Source organism: Macrotis lagotis, chromosome 6, assembly GCF_037893015.1.
Source record: "Macrotis lagotis isolate mMagLag1 chromosome 6, bilby.v1.9.chrom.fasta, whole genome shotgun sequence".
Taxonomy (NCBI): domain Eukaryota; kingdom Metazoa; phylum Chordata; class Mammalia; order Peramelemorphia; family Peramelidae; genus Macrotis; species Macrotis lagotis.
The window spans coordinates 85,970,180-85,985,467 of NC_133663.1; the positions used below are offsets into that span (position 1 = coordinate 85,970,180).

The 15,288-nt window shown below is 38.0% G+C and overlaps 1 protein-coding gene across 1 annotated transcript; it reads left to right on the forward strand.

The window, feature by feature from the left end:
• The first annotated feature begins 1,030 nt into the window (after window positions 1-1,030).
• Window positions 1,031-1,346, forward strand: LOC141491730 (large ribosomal subunit protein eL43-like). The gene has a single exon (XM_074192581.1). It carries the CDS (start codon window positions 1,044-1,046, stop codon window positions 1,320-1,322), a length of 279 nt encoding a protein of 92 aa, XP_074048682.1. The 5' UTR covers window positions 1,031-1,043; the 3' UTR covers window positions 1,323-1,346.
• The last annotated feature ends 13,942 nt before the right edge of the window (window positions 1,347-15,288 follow it).

Sequence of the window (15,288 nt, forward strand, 5' to 3'; positions counted from 1 at the left end):
GGGCTGCTGCTTTATCCACTACGCCACCTAGCCACCACTTTCTTTTGTATTTTAAAACTATTTTGTAACTAGTCATAACATTGAAATCAGTGGATTGAAAGGTCTTCTGGTTGACTTAAATTATTCAAGACAGCTAAGAAACTATTCTGTTCTTTAAAATCTCAAGAGAAGGAGATTCCACAGACCCCCAAGAGTAACTCATTCTAATGTTTAACATTTCTCAAAATCAGGAAATTCTTTCTAACATCCTAAATCCCTTATGATGTAGTTTGAACCCATTTCCTCTTGTACTTTAGTAGAGACACAACAGCTGGCCACTATCCTGTGTGTGAGAACCCTTCTCTACTTGAAGGTGATTATTGAATCATTCTTCAATCTTTTCTTCCTTTAGATCCAACATCATAGTTCCAGTAACCATTTCTCATAGTTCTTGCTCTCCATTCCTTTATCACTGCTCTTTCTCAGTCAGGGATGGGTAGTGAGAGATAGGTGAGGCAGAGCTGAGTCTCACTTCTTGCCCAGGTGTATGTGTTAAACCTTTCACAATCAGATGTGAGGTTCATCACTACCTCTCTTTTGCTGCCCCAATTATCACATGTCCCTGGGTTTAGTCACTCTGTTGGTTGAAGTGGAATGAACCACAAAAATTCAGAAAGATAAACTTTCCACCTCAAATATGTAATATCTTTTGAAACTTAAGACTTTTCAGAGAAACTGAGAAGTATAATCAGTGGATTTAGCTACAATTAGGATAGCAAGGACATTCTGGGCAAAAATTTTCATCTGAGTTGTCCAGCTGCATTCTACATATCCATTTTCTTAAACTGACAAGATGCCTATGCCATAGGAAAAGTTATTTTAGAAGTACAAACAAGCTCATAGGAGTTATAGCTTCAAGGACCTTAAGAAACTATAGAGTATAAACCCCCTAGTTTACAAGAGTGGAAATAGAGTGAGAGAAAAAGTCACTTGGTAGTAGGAAATAATTCTGGGATCAAAAGTTGGTTTCTGCCTCTCTAAGCCATGGCCCTGCAACTGGCGACATGGCTAAACGTACAAAGAAGGTTGGGATTGTTGGTAAATATGGAACACGTTATGGTACATCCCTCAGGAAAATGGTGAAAAAAATTGAAATTAGCCAGCATGCCAAGTATACCTGCTCCTTCTGTGGCAAGACCAAAATGAAGAGAAGGGCTGTGGGTATCTGGCATTGTGGATCTTGTATGAAAACAGTAGCTGGTGGTGCGTGGACATACAATGCCACCTCTGCAGTCACAGTCAAATCTGCCATCAGAAGACTGAAGGAATTGAAAGACCAGTAAAATATTCTTATCTATTATCTGTAGCCCATAGTCCAACAATAAATGGATTAATTTGTGGAATAAAAAAAAAGTTGGTTTCTCTGTATTCAAATTTAGAACTCTTTCTGTTCTACCTCATGACCTTTCTACACCTCACAATAAGGTAGAATGCAAGTGGGGAAAGCAGAAAATCATCTATCTGTTTGAACACTTTGCTCTTTCAAACTCTTATGCCATTTGTAGATTGTAGAAGAGTGCCCACACTTAATATAGGCCCATTGTTTTGCTCCCATATTTTATATTTAGATTTTGGCTTAGTGGGTAATTATTCTAACATTCATGCAGTGAATAGGGCCAAGAAGTAAAGCAGCTTTATGTAAAGGGAATAAAAATAGAGGGCTAGCTTTGAACTTGAGACTATTCCCTTTGCCTGCGGAATGCCTTGACTAATAGCTACAGGTGTTCCTTGAAAGAGGTCAGAGGGTCACCAGTGAAGGATGTGGTGATAGGGATGAATCCATTATGGGATCATTTCTTCCTGCCCTTTGCATCTGTTACAAATCTCACAATTTTTTTTTTGTGGGTGTGTATGTAAGTAGCAACTCTAAAGGTCTCCAAGCAGGTGACCAGAATAGTCGCTAAATGAATATAGATGGGGGTATTGTGGCACCTGCCAATAAGGTAACAACTTCAGGTCATTGGTACAGTGTTTGCATTCAGAATAATTGAATATATATATAAATGGATTGCAGAGGTTTTAAAGGAATCCCAATCAGAATGATCCCATCTGGCCCCATTACTTGGTGACTTAGCTATAGAAAGCATTTCCTCCCCTGCTATGGCTATTAGAAAGCTTTTCTCAAAAGGAAGGGGGAAAGAGGTATTAAGTACCATACAATATTTTTTCTCTCTCTGCCATAAAAGGTGTGTGATTAAGCAGATGGAACAAAGGTTAAAAAAAAAATGCCCACCAGGCAAGCCATGTGACCTTTATTTAAGCAGGAAGCAATTAAAGGGTTATGTTTGCCTTGACCATTAGAAGCAAATGGCCCTCTTCAAACTGGGACATTTCATTTCCACTAGCCTTTGAGCTTTCCCAGGAGGTTTCATAAGAGGGAAACCCTTGTGGTGCTGCCAAAATGACCCTCGGAATCCAACTTAATGCACCCTTCCTCCAATCCCCTTGTCTTCCTCGGTGGAGGCAGAATAGCTATGGAGAACCAATTTATAGAGCCTATAGGCTTACTCAGGTAGTCTTTCAAATTTTAAATTCTTCAGGATTGTGACAATGAGTGAAGCTATATAATAGTCATGGGACAGGAGAAAAAGAGGATAGATCTCCAAACAGTATTCTCTTTGTTCTTTTTCAGAAAGGCAGTCAGTGTGTTGTGGCTGGTACAACCTCTGTTACTTCCTAACTGGATCTGTGACCATGGACAAGTCACTTTAACCTCTTTGAATCTCAGTTTACCCTTCTGTAAATGAAGTTACTAGCACTGTGGTGTCCCCCTTGAATTTATTATGAGCCTTGACTGAGAAAATGTTTGTAGAAAACTATGCCAACTTTCAATTTCTGTGTATCAATGACCATTTTCAAGGCAGTTTTAGGAACTCTTGGAGAATTAAATGAGAAAGAAGCTGAGGTCTGGCTGGAATATAGAAATAGGGCCTTGGAGAATCAATTTTATTGTAAGGTGCCATCAATACCATCATCTGCATTCATTTCATGACTGTTCCTGGTCACCTTCTTAGAAACCTTTAGAGAAGATATTTATAGCAAAAAAAAAAATAGTAAAGCTACACTAGACTGAATTAAGTACAATTAATTTTAGGAATTAGGAAATTGGGATAGCATTTGAAGATTCCATTCTTTTTCCCCCCTCCATTTTTTTTAAAAGATAGGAGTTACTGAGACAGCATTCCTATGGGATAGCAAAATGGAAACAGAACTTCCAGAGGGTGAGGAACTGGAGTTGTTTGGTGACTGAGGGTAAATGTTGGTTCATTAGTATTCATCACTGCCCTCCTTCCTTCCTTGTGTGACCCTAGAAAAAGTCATTCACTATTCTGGACTTTATAGTCCTCTTCTTTGAAATAAGAATTATAAAGTTTGTAGAAATGGCAGCAAGAAAGAGCTTTGTATCCCTAAGAATGTGATATAAAGATGAACTTTTTATTTGTAAGATTTGTGATTTCATCTATGCTGCTGACCTTGCCATTAAGGAAAATGACAATGTCTATATACCTTAGTCCAGGGTTTCTTAACCTTGTTCATATAAAGAACCCTTTGGGAATGTTATGGACCTATGGAGTCCTTCTCAGAATAATGTTTTAAAATGAATAAAATATATGGGATTACAAAGGAAACCAACTGTACTGAAATAAAGATGAAATTTTTCCCCATCCAAGTGGTCACCTTACAATTTCTCTACGGACCTCAGTCTAAGGTCTCTAGCTTTTATAGGTAGTTCTCATGAACTACTAATGCCATCCCCCCCAAAATTATTGTCTGGCAATCAGTCTTTGAGTAATGAATATTTCTACTGAAGTCCAGGGAGGTATGTACATCTGTGAGGCTGATGGTGGGCAAGGACAGAGCTAAATTTGCTTTCTTGTATTTGTTCAAGGTTATCAGGACAGTCTCATGACTGCTATTGGATTTCTTGGTGATCAGAAACTGTTGAGTATGGAGGAAGAGTTAACATTGTTAGATTAAGGTGAAAGAGTTTTGAATGACTGGTATTCTTTATGTAGTTTGATTAGGGGAAGTATATTGGCTTGGAGCTTAGACTGAGAGAGGAGGATTCAGTGATTTGTATGAGGGAGACAAAAAGACTTCAATGTGGAGTCTGGGTCCCTGTGAAGTCTCCCACCATGCCTTTATCTCTTCCTCCATAGACCTTTCCTCAACATCAATAACAAAAAACAGTGCTGAGAATCTGTGTTTCAGATTGGGTCTCATACCACTTATCTGAATCAATCATTTTCTGAGCTAGTCTAGTTCCATTTTGGAAACTGCCCAAGAGGGCACAAGGGGACTTAGAGCAGAGGGTACATGTGACTGTGGGTGACATTTAGTGACAGCTGGTCTTTAGATGGCAGACATGAATAAAGTCTGTCATTGAGTCTGTTCTCAAAGCCTTTCCAGCTTGGTGGGATCTGCCAGAGCTTGTTTTCAACTGACATAGCCTTCAAGGACCCAGGGTCACCCTCTTGCTATGATGAGGTCTCAGAATAGGATGTTAATAGAGGAACCAGACTTCACTGGTAAAAGCATGCTGTGAAGGGAGAAGAGCCCATTTATGTGATTTACATTGCTCCTTTCCCTCAGTTTATTATCTTGTTTGTTGTGAGGGACCAAATAAACTCAAAGAAGGGTTTAAATTTAACCCTTTAAAAATAATCCCAGTTGGATTATAGGTCAAGAGCCTTTGCAAGGCCTCACCAGGATTAAAATAAACTACAGCACTACAGAAAAGTTAGTTTTCCCATCCTTTCCACCTTCCCCAAGTTACAGCATCTGCACAAAAAACTAGAACAGCATTTTAAAAAACCCATATTATTTCCCCCCTTTTTGATACTATTTAAAAACAATTTTTAACAAGGAAATGGGGTTAAATGACTTGCCCAAGGTCACACAGCTAGATAATTATTAAGTGTCTGAGGTTGAATTTGAACCCAGATCCTCCTGACTTTAGAACCGGTGCTCTATCCACTGTGCTACCTAGCTGCCCCCCACACCCTATTTTTTTAAAAGTGTCTTCATTGTTTTTATTATGACTAGGGGCCCCAAAAGGTTAAAGAGAGGTAGCCTTAGCCTCATAATCCCATTGAAAGACCCCTTAGTTGAGTTGGGATAGCAGAAGCCCTAAGTACTTGAATTTCTTTTGAAAAGACTTACTGATCTTCAGACACTGCTCACTTCCAGAAGCTGTGAATTTATTCCCTCTGCAATGCTATGATTTATAAGGATGTTTACAGAGCTATCTGTGGGTACTCCCAAGCCTGCTGCTACCTGTGTTACTGACACCACCCCCTCCAGTTGCCCCAGGATTTAGCCACCCTCATCTCCAGTAATTACCTTTAAATCATCTGAGTGGGGAGGGAATCTGTAGTCATTCTTCACTCACTCCCTGGAAGTGGGAAGAAGGGAGGGGGCTCCAAATTGAATTGATCTTCCCTGTTTGCCAATGAGGGAGAGGACCTTGATTCCTTCTCTTCCTTAGAACCAGAGTGAGGATTAGGAACCCAGAGTCTAGCTCCCATGGCTATTGTGACATCCTGAGTCACCCTGGAGGATCAGGTCTCTGAAGCCATCACCTCTCCTTTTCTTCCCCCATTTGGTGGCAATTATCTCTGGTGTCATTGCAGAATTCTGTTTGACTAGTTTAATTCTTTTAGAGTTAAAATAAATATAAATAACATAGTTTTTTTTAAAAAAAACAATACATACAAAGCAAAAGTGGGGGAGAGGAGAGAATTCAATAAAAGGATCCCCATTTTCATTGATTGCAAGGATAATTTTTAAAAGGATAACTTCATTCCATTTAGGCAATAGAATGCACAAAATGAAAAAAAAAATCTGAAAAGTAATAACTGTTCAAGTCCTTTTCACTCACAAATGTAAATTATTATTTCCTCTCTATTGCATAGCAAGAAAGCATCTTTGGCTTTTGTTGTTTTGTTGCTGTTGTTGCTTCCTAATAATTGGGAGAGGAGGGAGGAAGAAAGTGGGAGGAGAGAGAGAGAGAGAGAGAGAGAGAGAGAGAGAGAGAGAGAGAGAGAGAGAGAGATTGAGAGAGTACTGATCTATCCTCCCTAGAATTGGAGGAGTCATTTACCTTCAGCAGCTCACCTAGCTTCCCTCAGATTTACAATTCACTTTCATTTTGTGGCATTTCTTACCTCTCTTTTCTAAGCCAGTCTTTGAATTTATATCCACTGCATTGCTGGGATTTAGATGGGTGTATGCAGAATTGTACCTGTGCCTCCCCAGCCTGAGGCAGGGTTGTATTTCTGAATATCCTCAGGTCTTAGATACCTCCAGCTCTTAGAATTTTCTTCCCAGGACTTAATCTCCACCTTCAGGTAAAGGACCTTTATATAAACTTTCAGATGAAGGAATTATAGATCATTAGAGCCAGTGGCAGCCAGTTCTGTTATTTTATTGAATGGGAAGCTGAGGTTTAGGAGGGCAAATGAAGTTACTAAAGTCACCCTGTCATAAGCAACAGAGGTCAATCATCCAAGGCTTACTTTTCTGAAGCATGCTGGATCCATCAGCCTTTAAAGTGGCTTCCCCTACCACCTTTCTTGCCTCTTCATTCTTGCCTTTGACAAAGACATTCAAAGCCAAAGTTTGAATGACCTCTTTATGTGGAGATCTGCCACATCTACCTCTTCAGTCCCTATCTCTCTTCTCTATTCCAGAAACCCATCTCCAGTGACCTCCAGGACATCTCCACCTGTATGAAGCATAATCACCTCAAACTCAACACGATACAAATGGTTTATCCTTTCCTTTTTTATCCATTTCTTCATCCTAACTTGTCTACTTGAGTCAGCAGCCCTTCCAAAGGAAACTTGATACTGTGGAAAGTCCTGCATTTGTAATCTGAAAGTCATGGTTCAAATCTTCAAATCCCAATGAAGAGACTTGCTAACTCTATGAACATGGTCAAGTCCCTTAACCTCTGAAACCCAAGTTTTCCTTATCTATAAAATAAAGATAATAATAGCCCCACCTTCATGAGATGATTGTGAGGATCAAATGAAATTTATATATATATATATATATATATATATATATATATATATATATATATATATATATGTACACACACACACACACACACACACATGTATATATATATATATGTATGTATGTATAAAGCACTTTGCAAACCATACAAGTCTGAATCAATTTGGCTACCTTGACTCAAATATCTTAGATCTTGGAATTTCTGTAGGGTTTTCTTCTAACACATTTAATCCAAAGAAACATTTATTAAATGCCTGCTGTGGGCTAGGTACTTGCTGGGAAAAAACCTAGCACAGTAGGGTTTTTTTGGCAAAGCAATGGGCTTAAGTGACTTGCCCAAGGTCACACAGCTAGGCACTTATAAAGTGTCTGAGGTCACATTTGAACTCAGGTCTTTCTGACTTCAGGTCAGGCATTCTATCCACTGCACCACCACTGTACCACCAGTGCACCACCTAGCTGCCCCTAGGTATGTGACCCTAAGAAAGTCCCTTAATCCTGTTTGCCTTGGTTCCTTCATCTGTAAAATGAACTGGAGAAGGAAATGACAAACTACTCCAGTATCTTTGCCAAAAAAAAAAAAAACCCAAAACTCAGACATAGTCAGAGTCAGACAAGCCTAAAAAAAAGACTTAACAACAACAATAAAATCTTCACATTTGTGTTCTTTTGTTCACAGTGTCACCCTTCTTATTACCAACTCCTGGATTATTGTAATGATCTCCTAATGGGAATTCTCACCTCCCCCACTCTGCCACCCATCCTCCTCCTTCATTTATGGGGGATTCATCTTCCTTATGAGTAAATCTATCTTCACTGACTTCCTACTGCCTAAGAGGTAAAATTCAGGCTCCTATGGCATGTGGGCTGCTGCCTTTATGCTTTGTATTTTCCTCAAGATCCAGTTTAGTGCCTTGCACACAGTATAGGAATGCCTCATTTTATTTCACTTTATTGCACTTCTGTGAATATTGTGTTGTTTACAAATTGAAGATTTATAGTAACCCTAGGTTGTGCAAGTCTAATGACGTCACTTTTCCAACAGCACATGCTCGTGTCTTATCTCTGTGTCATATTTGCAAAATCCTCACAATATTTCAAACTTTTTCATTATCATTGTATCTGTTATGATAATCTGTGATCAGTAACCTTTTTAAAATATTTTATTTCTATTTTATGGAATAAAACGAGCATTTCTATAACATAATGCTTTGAAAGAGATGATTGCACATGAAACTGAAAATCCACTATGCACATCTTGCTATCTTCTAAATATGCAAATTATCATGTAAATTTCTTTTTTCTTTTTTCTCTTTTGTTTTTTTCCCCTCCTCCCCACTTTAGTGGGGTCACTTTAGACACAAATATATACATAAATATGTATATATGTGTGTATCTATGTATATATTTGTAGGCACATTTACATATATAAAATTATACTATACATCTAATTATCAATTCTTTCTCTGGATGCAGATAGTGTCTTTCTTCAAGAGACCTTTATAATTCATTGGATTTACATAATAGAAAAAAATAATTTTGATATTACTACTGTAACTATTATTTGGGGGTAGCGTGAACAGAACCTATATAAGGTAGTAAACTTAATTGATAAATACTATTTGCATTCTGACTGCTCCACCAACCTACTTTTCCCAGTCTCTCTCCCTTGGCCTCCCTAATTCCTGAGATACAACAGTATTAACCCTTCTGTGGCCTCTAAGTGTACAAGTAAAAGGAAGAGTCTTATTTCAAGTCACCTTCAGCAACCACCACCCTGATCCATCAGCAGCCATCAACATCAAAGCAAGACCCTCCACCAGCAAAAATACTGCAAGTTGCTGAAGGTTCAGATGATAGTTAGCAATTTATAGCTAAAGCATGAATTTTTTTTAGATATAAAACTGTTGCACATTTAATAGACCACAGACACTACCTGTTAACCTTAAGTGAGTCATTTAATCTGTTTCCTTCAGTTTTTTCCATTTGTAAAATGGATTTAATAACAGTACCCACTTTCCAGGATTATTTTGAGGACCAGAAGAGATAATTAAACTGAATTTAATAAAGAAACTTGCACATCATAAACTCCAGATAAATGCTAGCTGCTACTACTAGTAGTAAGAAGAAATGTGGTGAGAGATCCAGATCTCTTCTTTAAATGACTTTTTTACCTCTCTACCTAGGCCCCAGGAGATCCACTCACAGAGTAGTTAAACAGTTCTCTCCAAGGATATTCCCACTGGTGCAGGAACAGCAGGGCTCACTGTAGATCTCTGCCAGATCCGGAGCCATACATCATCTGTCGCCCTCGCCCATGTTTGGACATAATAATATGTTGATAAAATACCTTGTCAAGTTCCACAGCAGTTTCCTGCCACATAGTCTCATTACACTCCTGTTTCATAATTAAAATGGAAAGAACACAAGCCCGCTGGACCTGTCGTTAGTGAGTGGTGTGGTTGCTGTGTAAGGAAAATCAGGTTTGATTTCTGGGCCTGGCCCCATATACTGGCAGGGGCCTGGGGCTCTTGTTCAGCATAGTAAGGCAGCCAGCCCTGAGTTAGTGAGTGAAGAGCTGAGTTATTGCTCTCTTGCTGTAGTGTATGAGAATGGAGGTGGATGGATGGTCTATGGGTCAGGGCCCAGAAAGAGAGAGAAGAGGTTTATGTGGGCAACACAAAAATACTTCAACCACCAGGTTTTGGTTATGATTTAGAGAATAAAATTAAGCCAGTCTCAAATATATGATAAACAATATATTTATTTATTTAGATAAGGTATCAGAATACTATTCAGAATATCTTACAGATTCCATTTCTAAAGGAATGCTCAAGGAATCAGGAAGAAGGAAAAAATATACAGTTCTTTAGGGCCTTTGTTTCCAGTAAGACATCATCTTGCAGTCACTACCACTTGGGATTTGGAATTGACCTCTGATGGTCAGAGCTCATAAATCAAGCACAAGTATTTTGTTGCAGTAGATTCCTAATACTGAATCTGGCTAGCTGCTGCCTGTCCATATATAGGGAATGCAAAAGTTGAAGTATCATGGTTTCAACCAGGAATTTCTGGTCCCTTTAAGAACTAAGAGAGTTTCAAGACCAAAGATAGTTTATCTTCTACAATGACAGCTAAATGCTGCTATTGCAGAGGAAGCAGAAATCCTTGAGTAGAAAGCTAGTGGGATGGGCTACCTTGAAGGGAAGGAGCTGTCCATCACTGGAGGTCTTGAAGCAGCACCTGCATGATATCTTGTGGGGGACGTTGTAATGGAGAATTCCTGATTCAAGTGATGTCCCCATGGGACATTTTGCCCCTGAGATTCTTTAATATATAATTCTGAATTGACTTGCCTTCCCAAGTCAAGTCCTATTATAGTTTCTGACTGAGAAAAGAAGGGAACATGGTATGGCCTTAGATTTAGAGCAGACAGTTTTGTTTTTTTCAATAATTTTTTTCTGAATACAGGTAAAATCAAATTTTAACATTTATTTTTTTAATATTTGAATTCCAAAATCTCTCTCCTTCCACTTTAAGATGATAAACAATTTGATAAAAGTTATATATCTATATATCTATCTATGTATCTATATCTATATCTATCCATCCATCTATTGATCTATCTATGCAATCATGCAAAATATATTTACATTTTAGTCATGTTGTGAATGATGACATGGACCTAAAAACCTCTACTAAAAATAAAGAAAATGAAAAATAGTATGCTTTGATCTGTATTTAGATTACATCAATTCTTTCTCTGTAAGTGGATAGTATTTTTCATCTTCAATCCTTTGGAACCATCTTGGATCATTGTATTGCTAAGAATTGCTATGTCATTCACAGTTTACAGTCACATTGCTGTTACTGTGTACAGTGTTCTCCTGGCTCTACTCACTTGCTTTTGCATAAGTTCATATAAATATTTCTGGGTTTTTTCTGAAATCAACTTGCTCATTATTTCTTTTTTTTGGGGTTTTTTTTTTTGCAAGGCAAATAGGGTTAAGTGGCTTGCCAAAGGACACACAGCTAGGTAATTATTAAGTGTCTGAGACCGGATTTGAACCCAGGTACTCCTGACTCTAGGGCCAGTGCTTTATCCACTATGCCACCTAGCCACCCCATTGCTCATTATTTCTTAAGGAACAATATTATTCCATTACAATCACACTTGTTCATCCATTAGGGGAGAGAGTTTTGTAAACATTGAATATATGACTCAGACCCTTGATTCTTTTGTTTTTGCAAAGAAATGGGATTAAGTGACTTGTCCAAGGTCACACAGCTAAGCAATTATTAAGTGTCTGAGTCTGGATTTGAACTCAGGTCCTCCTGACTCCAGGGCCAGTGCTCTATCCACTGTACCAGCTATCTGCCCCCAGACCCTTGATTCTTGATATCAATTAAAGATAAATTCATTAAAATTTTCTTATTCTATGGAGAGTAGCCTCAAGTACTAAACGATCTAGAGTCAAGTCATGACTCTGAAATGGGTCTGTGTGACTGGCCAAGGTCCTAACCTCTCAGTACTCTAGACAACTCTCTAAGACCCTAAGTTATAAGGGAAGTGCCATTCTACATTGTTAGGGAGAATTCCCTTAATTGGTAGTGCCCTATATCACAAGTCTGGTCTCAGTTTCTTCTCCTTCACCTGTTATGACTGGCAGTAGAAATGCTGGGAAAATATGAAGAATGACACAGCCAGACATGCATTCCTCAAGAAATGGCTTTGAAGGAAACTCAGCTGACATGGGGAGGGAAGACTCTTTTGACACAAGGCAACACTGAATACTTGTGGATTGATTTGAATGGCAGTCTAGTCTGAAATCCTGATGGGGAATAAGTAGGGGGTTTCCTGGAGAGGTTGACCTTAAGCTGGAGCTTTGGGGGGTGGTCCAGGCCTGGGGGAGGCTCAAACGGAGGGAAAGAAAGAGTGTCCTTGTTAGTGTGATCTACCTGTACAGTCCTTAGTCAAGTATGCTGGCTACACATTACTCCCTCCTCCCTTTACCTTTGGCACCACCCTAGTATAGCCCAGGCATCCTTTCAAACATTCTTCTCCTTACCCCTCCAGCCTATATTTTTTTGCTAAAACAAATATTCAGTTCTAGGCATTGTCCAAACTGCAAGATTTTTGAAAGATATGACAACAAAAACAATTTGAGATTCAATAATCTTGACGATCAATTCAAGCAAAGCATAGAGAAAGGAGATAGATGCTCACCAAGTATTTCCACTGTAATGGAGAAGAATCATGGAATTCAAGTGAAAGTGGGATGCCAAGGAATTCTAGAATGGTATTGTTGTAGTTAGTTGATAACTAGCCCCAGAATGTGGCAGCAATCCTAGACAGGATCCATACCCACTCAAAAGGATTTGGCTAGCTATCCAAAACAAATGGATTAAAAGTATATATGCAGGAATAGAATTTGGAATTCAAAACTTAAAAAAATTTTTTTAATTGTTTAAACATGTATTTGGGGGAAAATAAAATATATAAAGACTATATATGTATACATGCATGGAGATAATAATAATAATTCCTACCTCACAGAATTATTACAAGGATTATATATAATGTGTATATATGAAACATAAGTAATATATGTAAAATAAATCATTATTATCCTTTAGTCCAGAACTGTCAACCTCATTACCTAGGCAATAACCTGTGACCTGCTTAATTAATACATTTGGAGTAACTATACATAAAAATCAGGAAATGTTTAAAAAAGTAAATAAAAATACAATACAACAATGATGATATTAACTTTTGGCTTCCTCAGTCAATGTACAGTTAAAAAATCCTTGTGTTTGACATCACTGTCACAACTATTTGCCCACTTTACACATGAAGAGACTGAGGTCTAGAAAGATGAGTAATATAATTGTGGGATTGAGACCCAGATTCTCTGGCTTAAAATTCTTTTCACCATACACATTACCAAGTTCTGTCCTCCAAGAACCAAGTCACCACTGGAGATACAAAACCATACAGTCTCCTCTGATTCTCCCCCTTCTTTCACCTTTCTAATTTTTGTCTCTTATTAAATCTCTTCATTACTCTCCACTCACAAGTCCTTGCATCATTTAGAGTGCTGATTGTGGCAGCAGCACTTTCCCCCTGGAGCTCATTGCAGAAGTGAGTAAGGGCAGATCTTTGGCACATGGAACTATCTGAGCAGAAGAGTACCATAGGTCATTCTGCAGAAGGGGGCTTCAATGAGGGATTTCCAGGTTAATGGATTTATATTTATCATGTGCCCTCCTGGATATGGATTGTGATTTACTGAATTCTGTACAGGAGTTAGTCCCAAATGATCTCTGCAATCTTAAAATCTGATCTGAGGGGAGGTAAGAAAAAGGAATACATTTTAGAATGTGTTTGTCCAATCTTTATAGGAGAGGAAGAAGAAAGGATTTACTTCCCAGGAATAGGGTATCATACTTGAATTCTAACTTTTGATAATCCAATCATATGCATTATCAAAAGTTAGAATTCAAGTATGATACCCTATTCCTGGGAAGTAAAAGAAAAACAGGGAAGGAATCCTGAGGTCAAAGGCTTGTAATAATACATTCTGGACCAGGGTTACATATCCTTAGCTTCTCAAATATTGTCAAGAAAGTGATCCTGTAAAATACTCTGCAAATCTTAATGTTTGTCCTTTATTTCAAAGAAATGAAGACATTTTAAAGTGCTATGTAAATGCTGACTACTAATTATCTTTGTCTTTATCAGTGTTATCATTATTTAAGGCAGAGACTGTGACTGAGTAGAAAATTCCACCATTGGTGAAGGACCTGCAATGGTCAAGGAGAAATGAAGGAGGAAATGAGAAGAGGTCCAAATAGAATAAAGTCAGAAAAAAAAACATGAATGGAGAAATGCTTGGAGTTCTAGGCTTTTCTAAGGCAACATTGTGTTAGCTATTTCTACCTCGTGGCTCCGCCTCACCTCAGACATCATACCTCCTAGATGAATGTTCCAGTAGCTCTAGAATGAGGTGGGAACCTTTTGTCTGCTAAGGGTCATTTGGATATTCAAATCAGAATTTGTCTGCTTTATTTTGTCAAAAATTTAATTAGTTCACCCCTATAAAGCTCCCGGATTTATTGAATTTCAGATCCTCCAAACAGCTGCCTTAGCAGTGCCTCACCAATACGCTGGTGGGTGGAGGTTCCCCTGCCTGTTCTAGAAGCTCAGTGCTTCTATTAATCTAGAATTAGAGGTGTAATGGTGCTCTAGCCTCAAGATCAGAGTCTAGTTTACTATTAGTTTCATTTTCATTTTCATTATTGTGATCACTGTGTGATTTTTTTCTTGGTTCTATTTATTTTATTCTGTTTTTGTTATTCATTATATTTTTAACAGTGTACTAATATTTCATAACATTAATAGGTAAAACACATGGTTTTATTGCTTCACAAGGATCTTTCAGTCCATAAATTCCTTGTGCTTCACATATCTAGTCCCACTGAATCTCTAGACTAGGCTCGGGGATATCTGGTCAAAGGCCGTGTAAGGCCAGCAAAATCATTTGTTCTGGCTCTGTTGTAGCAACCACAAATGGAACTCTAAATTCAATAAGTCTAGGGGGTTTGGGGGGTGAATTTATTAAATGTTTAACAAAATATAGCAGACTATGATTTTTAACCAAAAGTAGAAACTTGTTTAATATTATTCTACCATCATCCTGCTTAATAATTTGAACCACACATCTGAACTGACTGAAGTTACAGAATCATATCTACTTTTTAACAATATATACAATATAAAATAAATATATTTATGCAAATGGGCATTTGTTGGAGCACATCACAAAAAATTTAAATTAATTGCTTTATAGATGTGAAATCCATCTTTAGCTTTAGATAGGATTTAGTGAGTTAATTTTTAAATTGATAATTTTATATGGCCCATAAATGATGTCATAAATATCCAAATGCCCTTAGCAGAAAAAAATAAGGTTTCCCCACTTCTGTTTTAGGCATTGGGAAGTAAAGCTTTTAATAGGTACATGTGGTAGCAGCTGGGCTGTCATGAAATTTTATTCTCTCAATTTTCTCTTCAGGGAGATTCTATTGGTGACTGACACTCTATTGGTTTGTAGTTTAGTCAGCTGGCTCAGGTATAAGTGCCTGGGGGCCTACCATAGGTATATTTAAGCAAGTAGAGAGAATTTAAACTTTCTGAGGGCAAGAGTTGTTTCACTTTCTAAC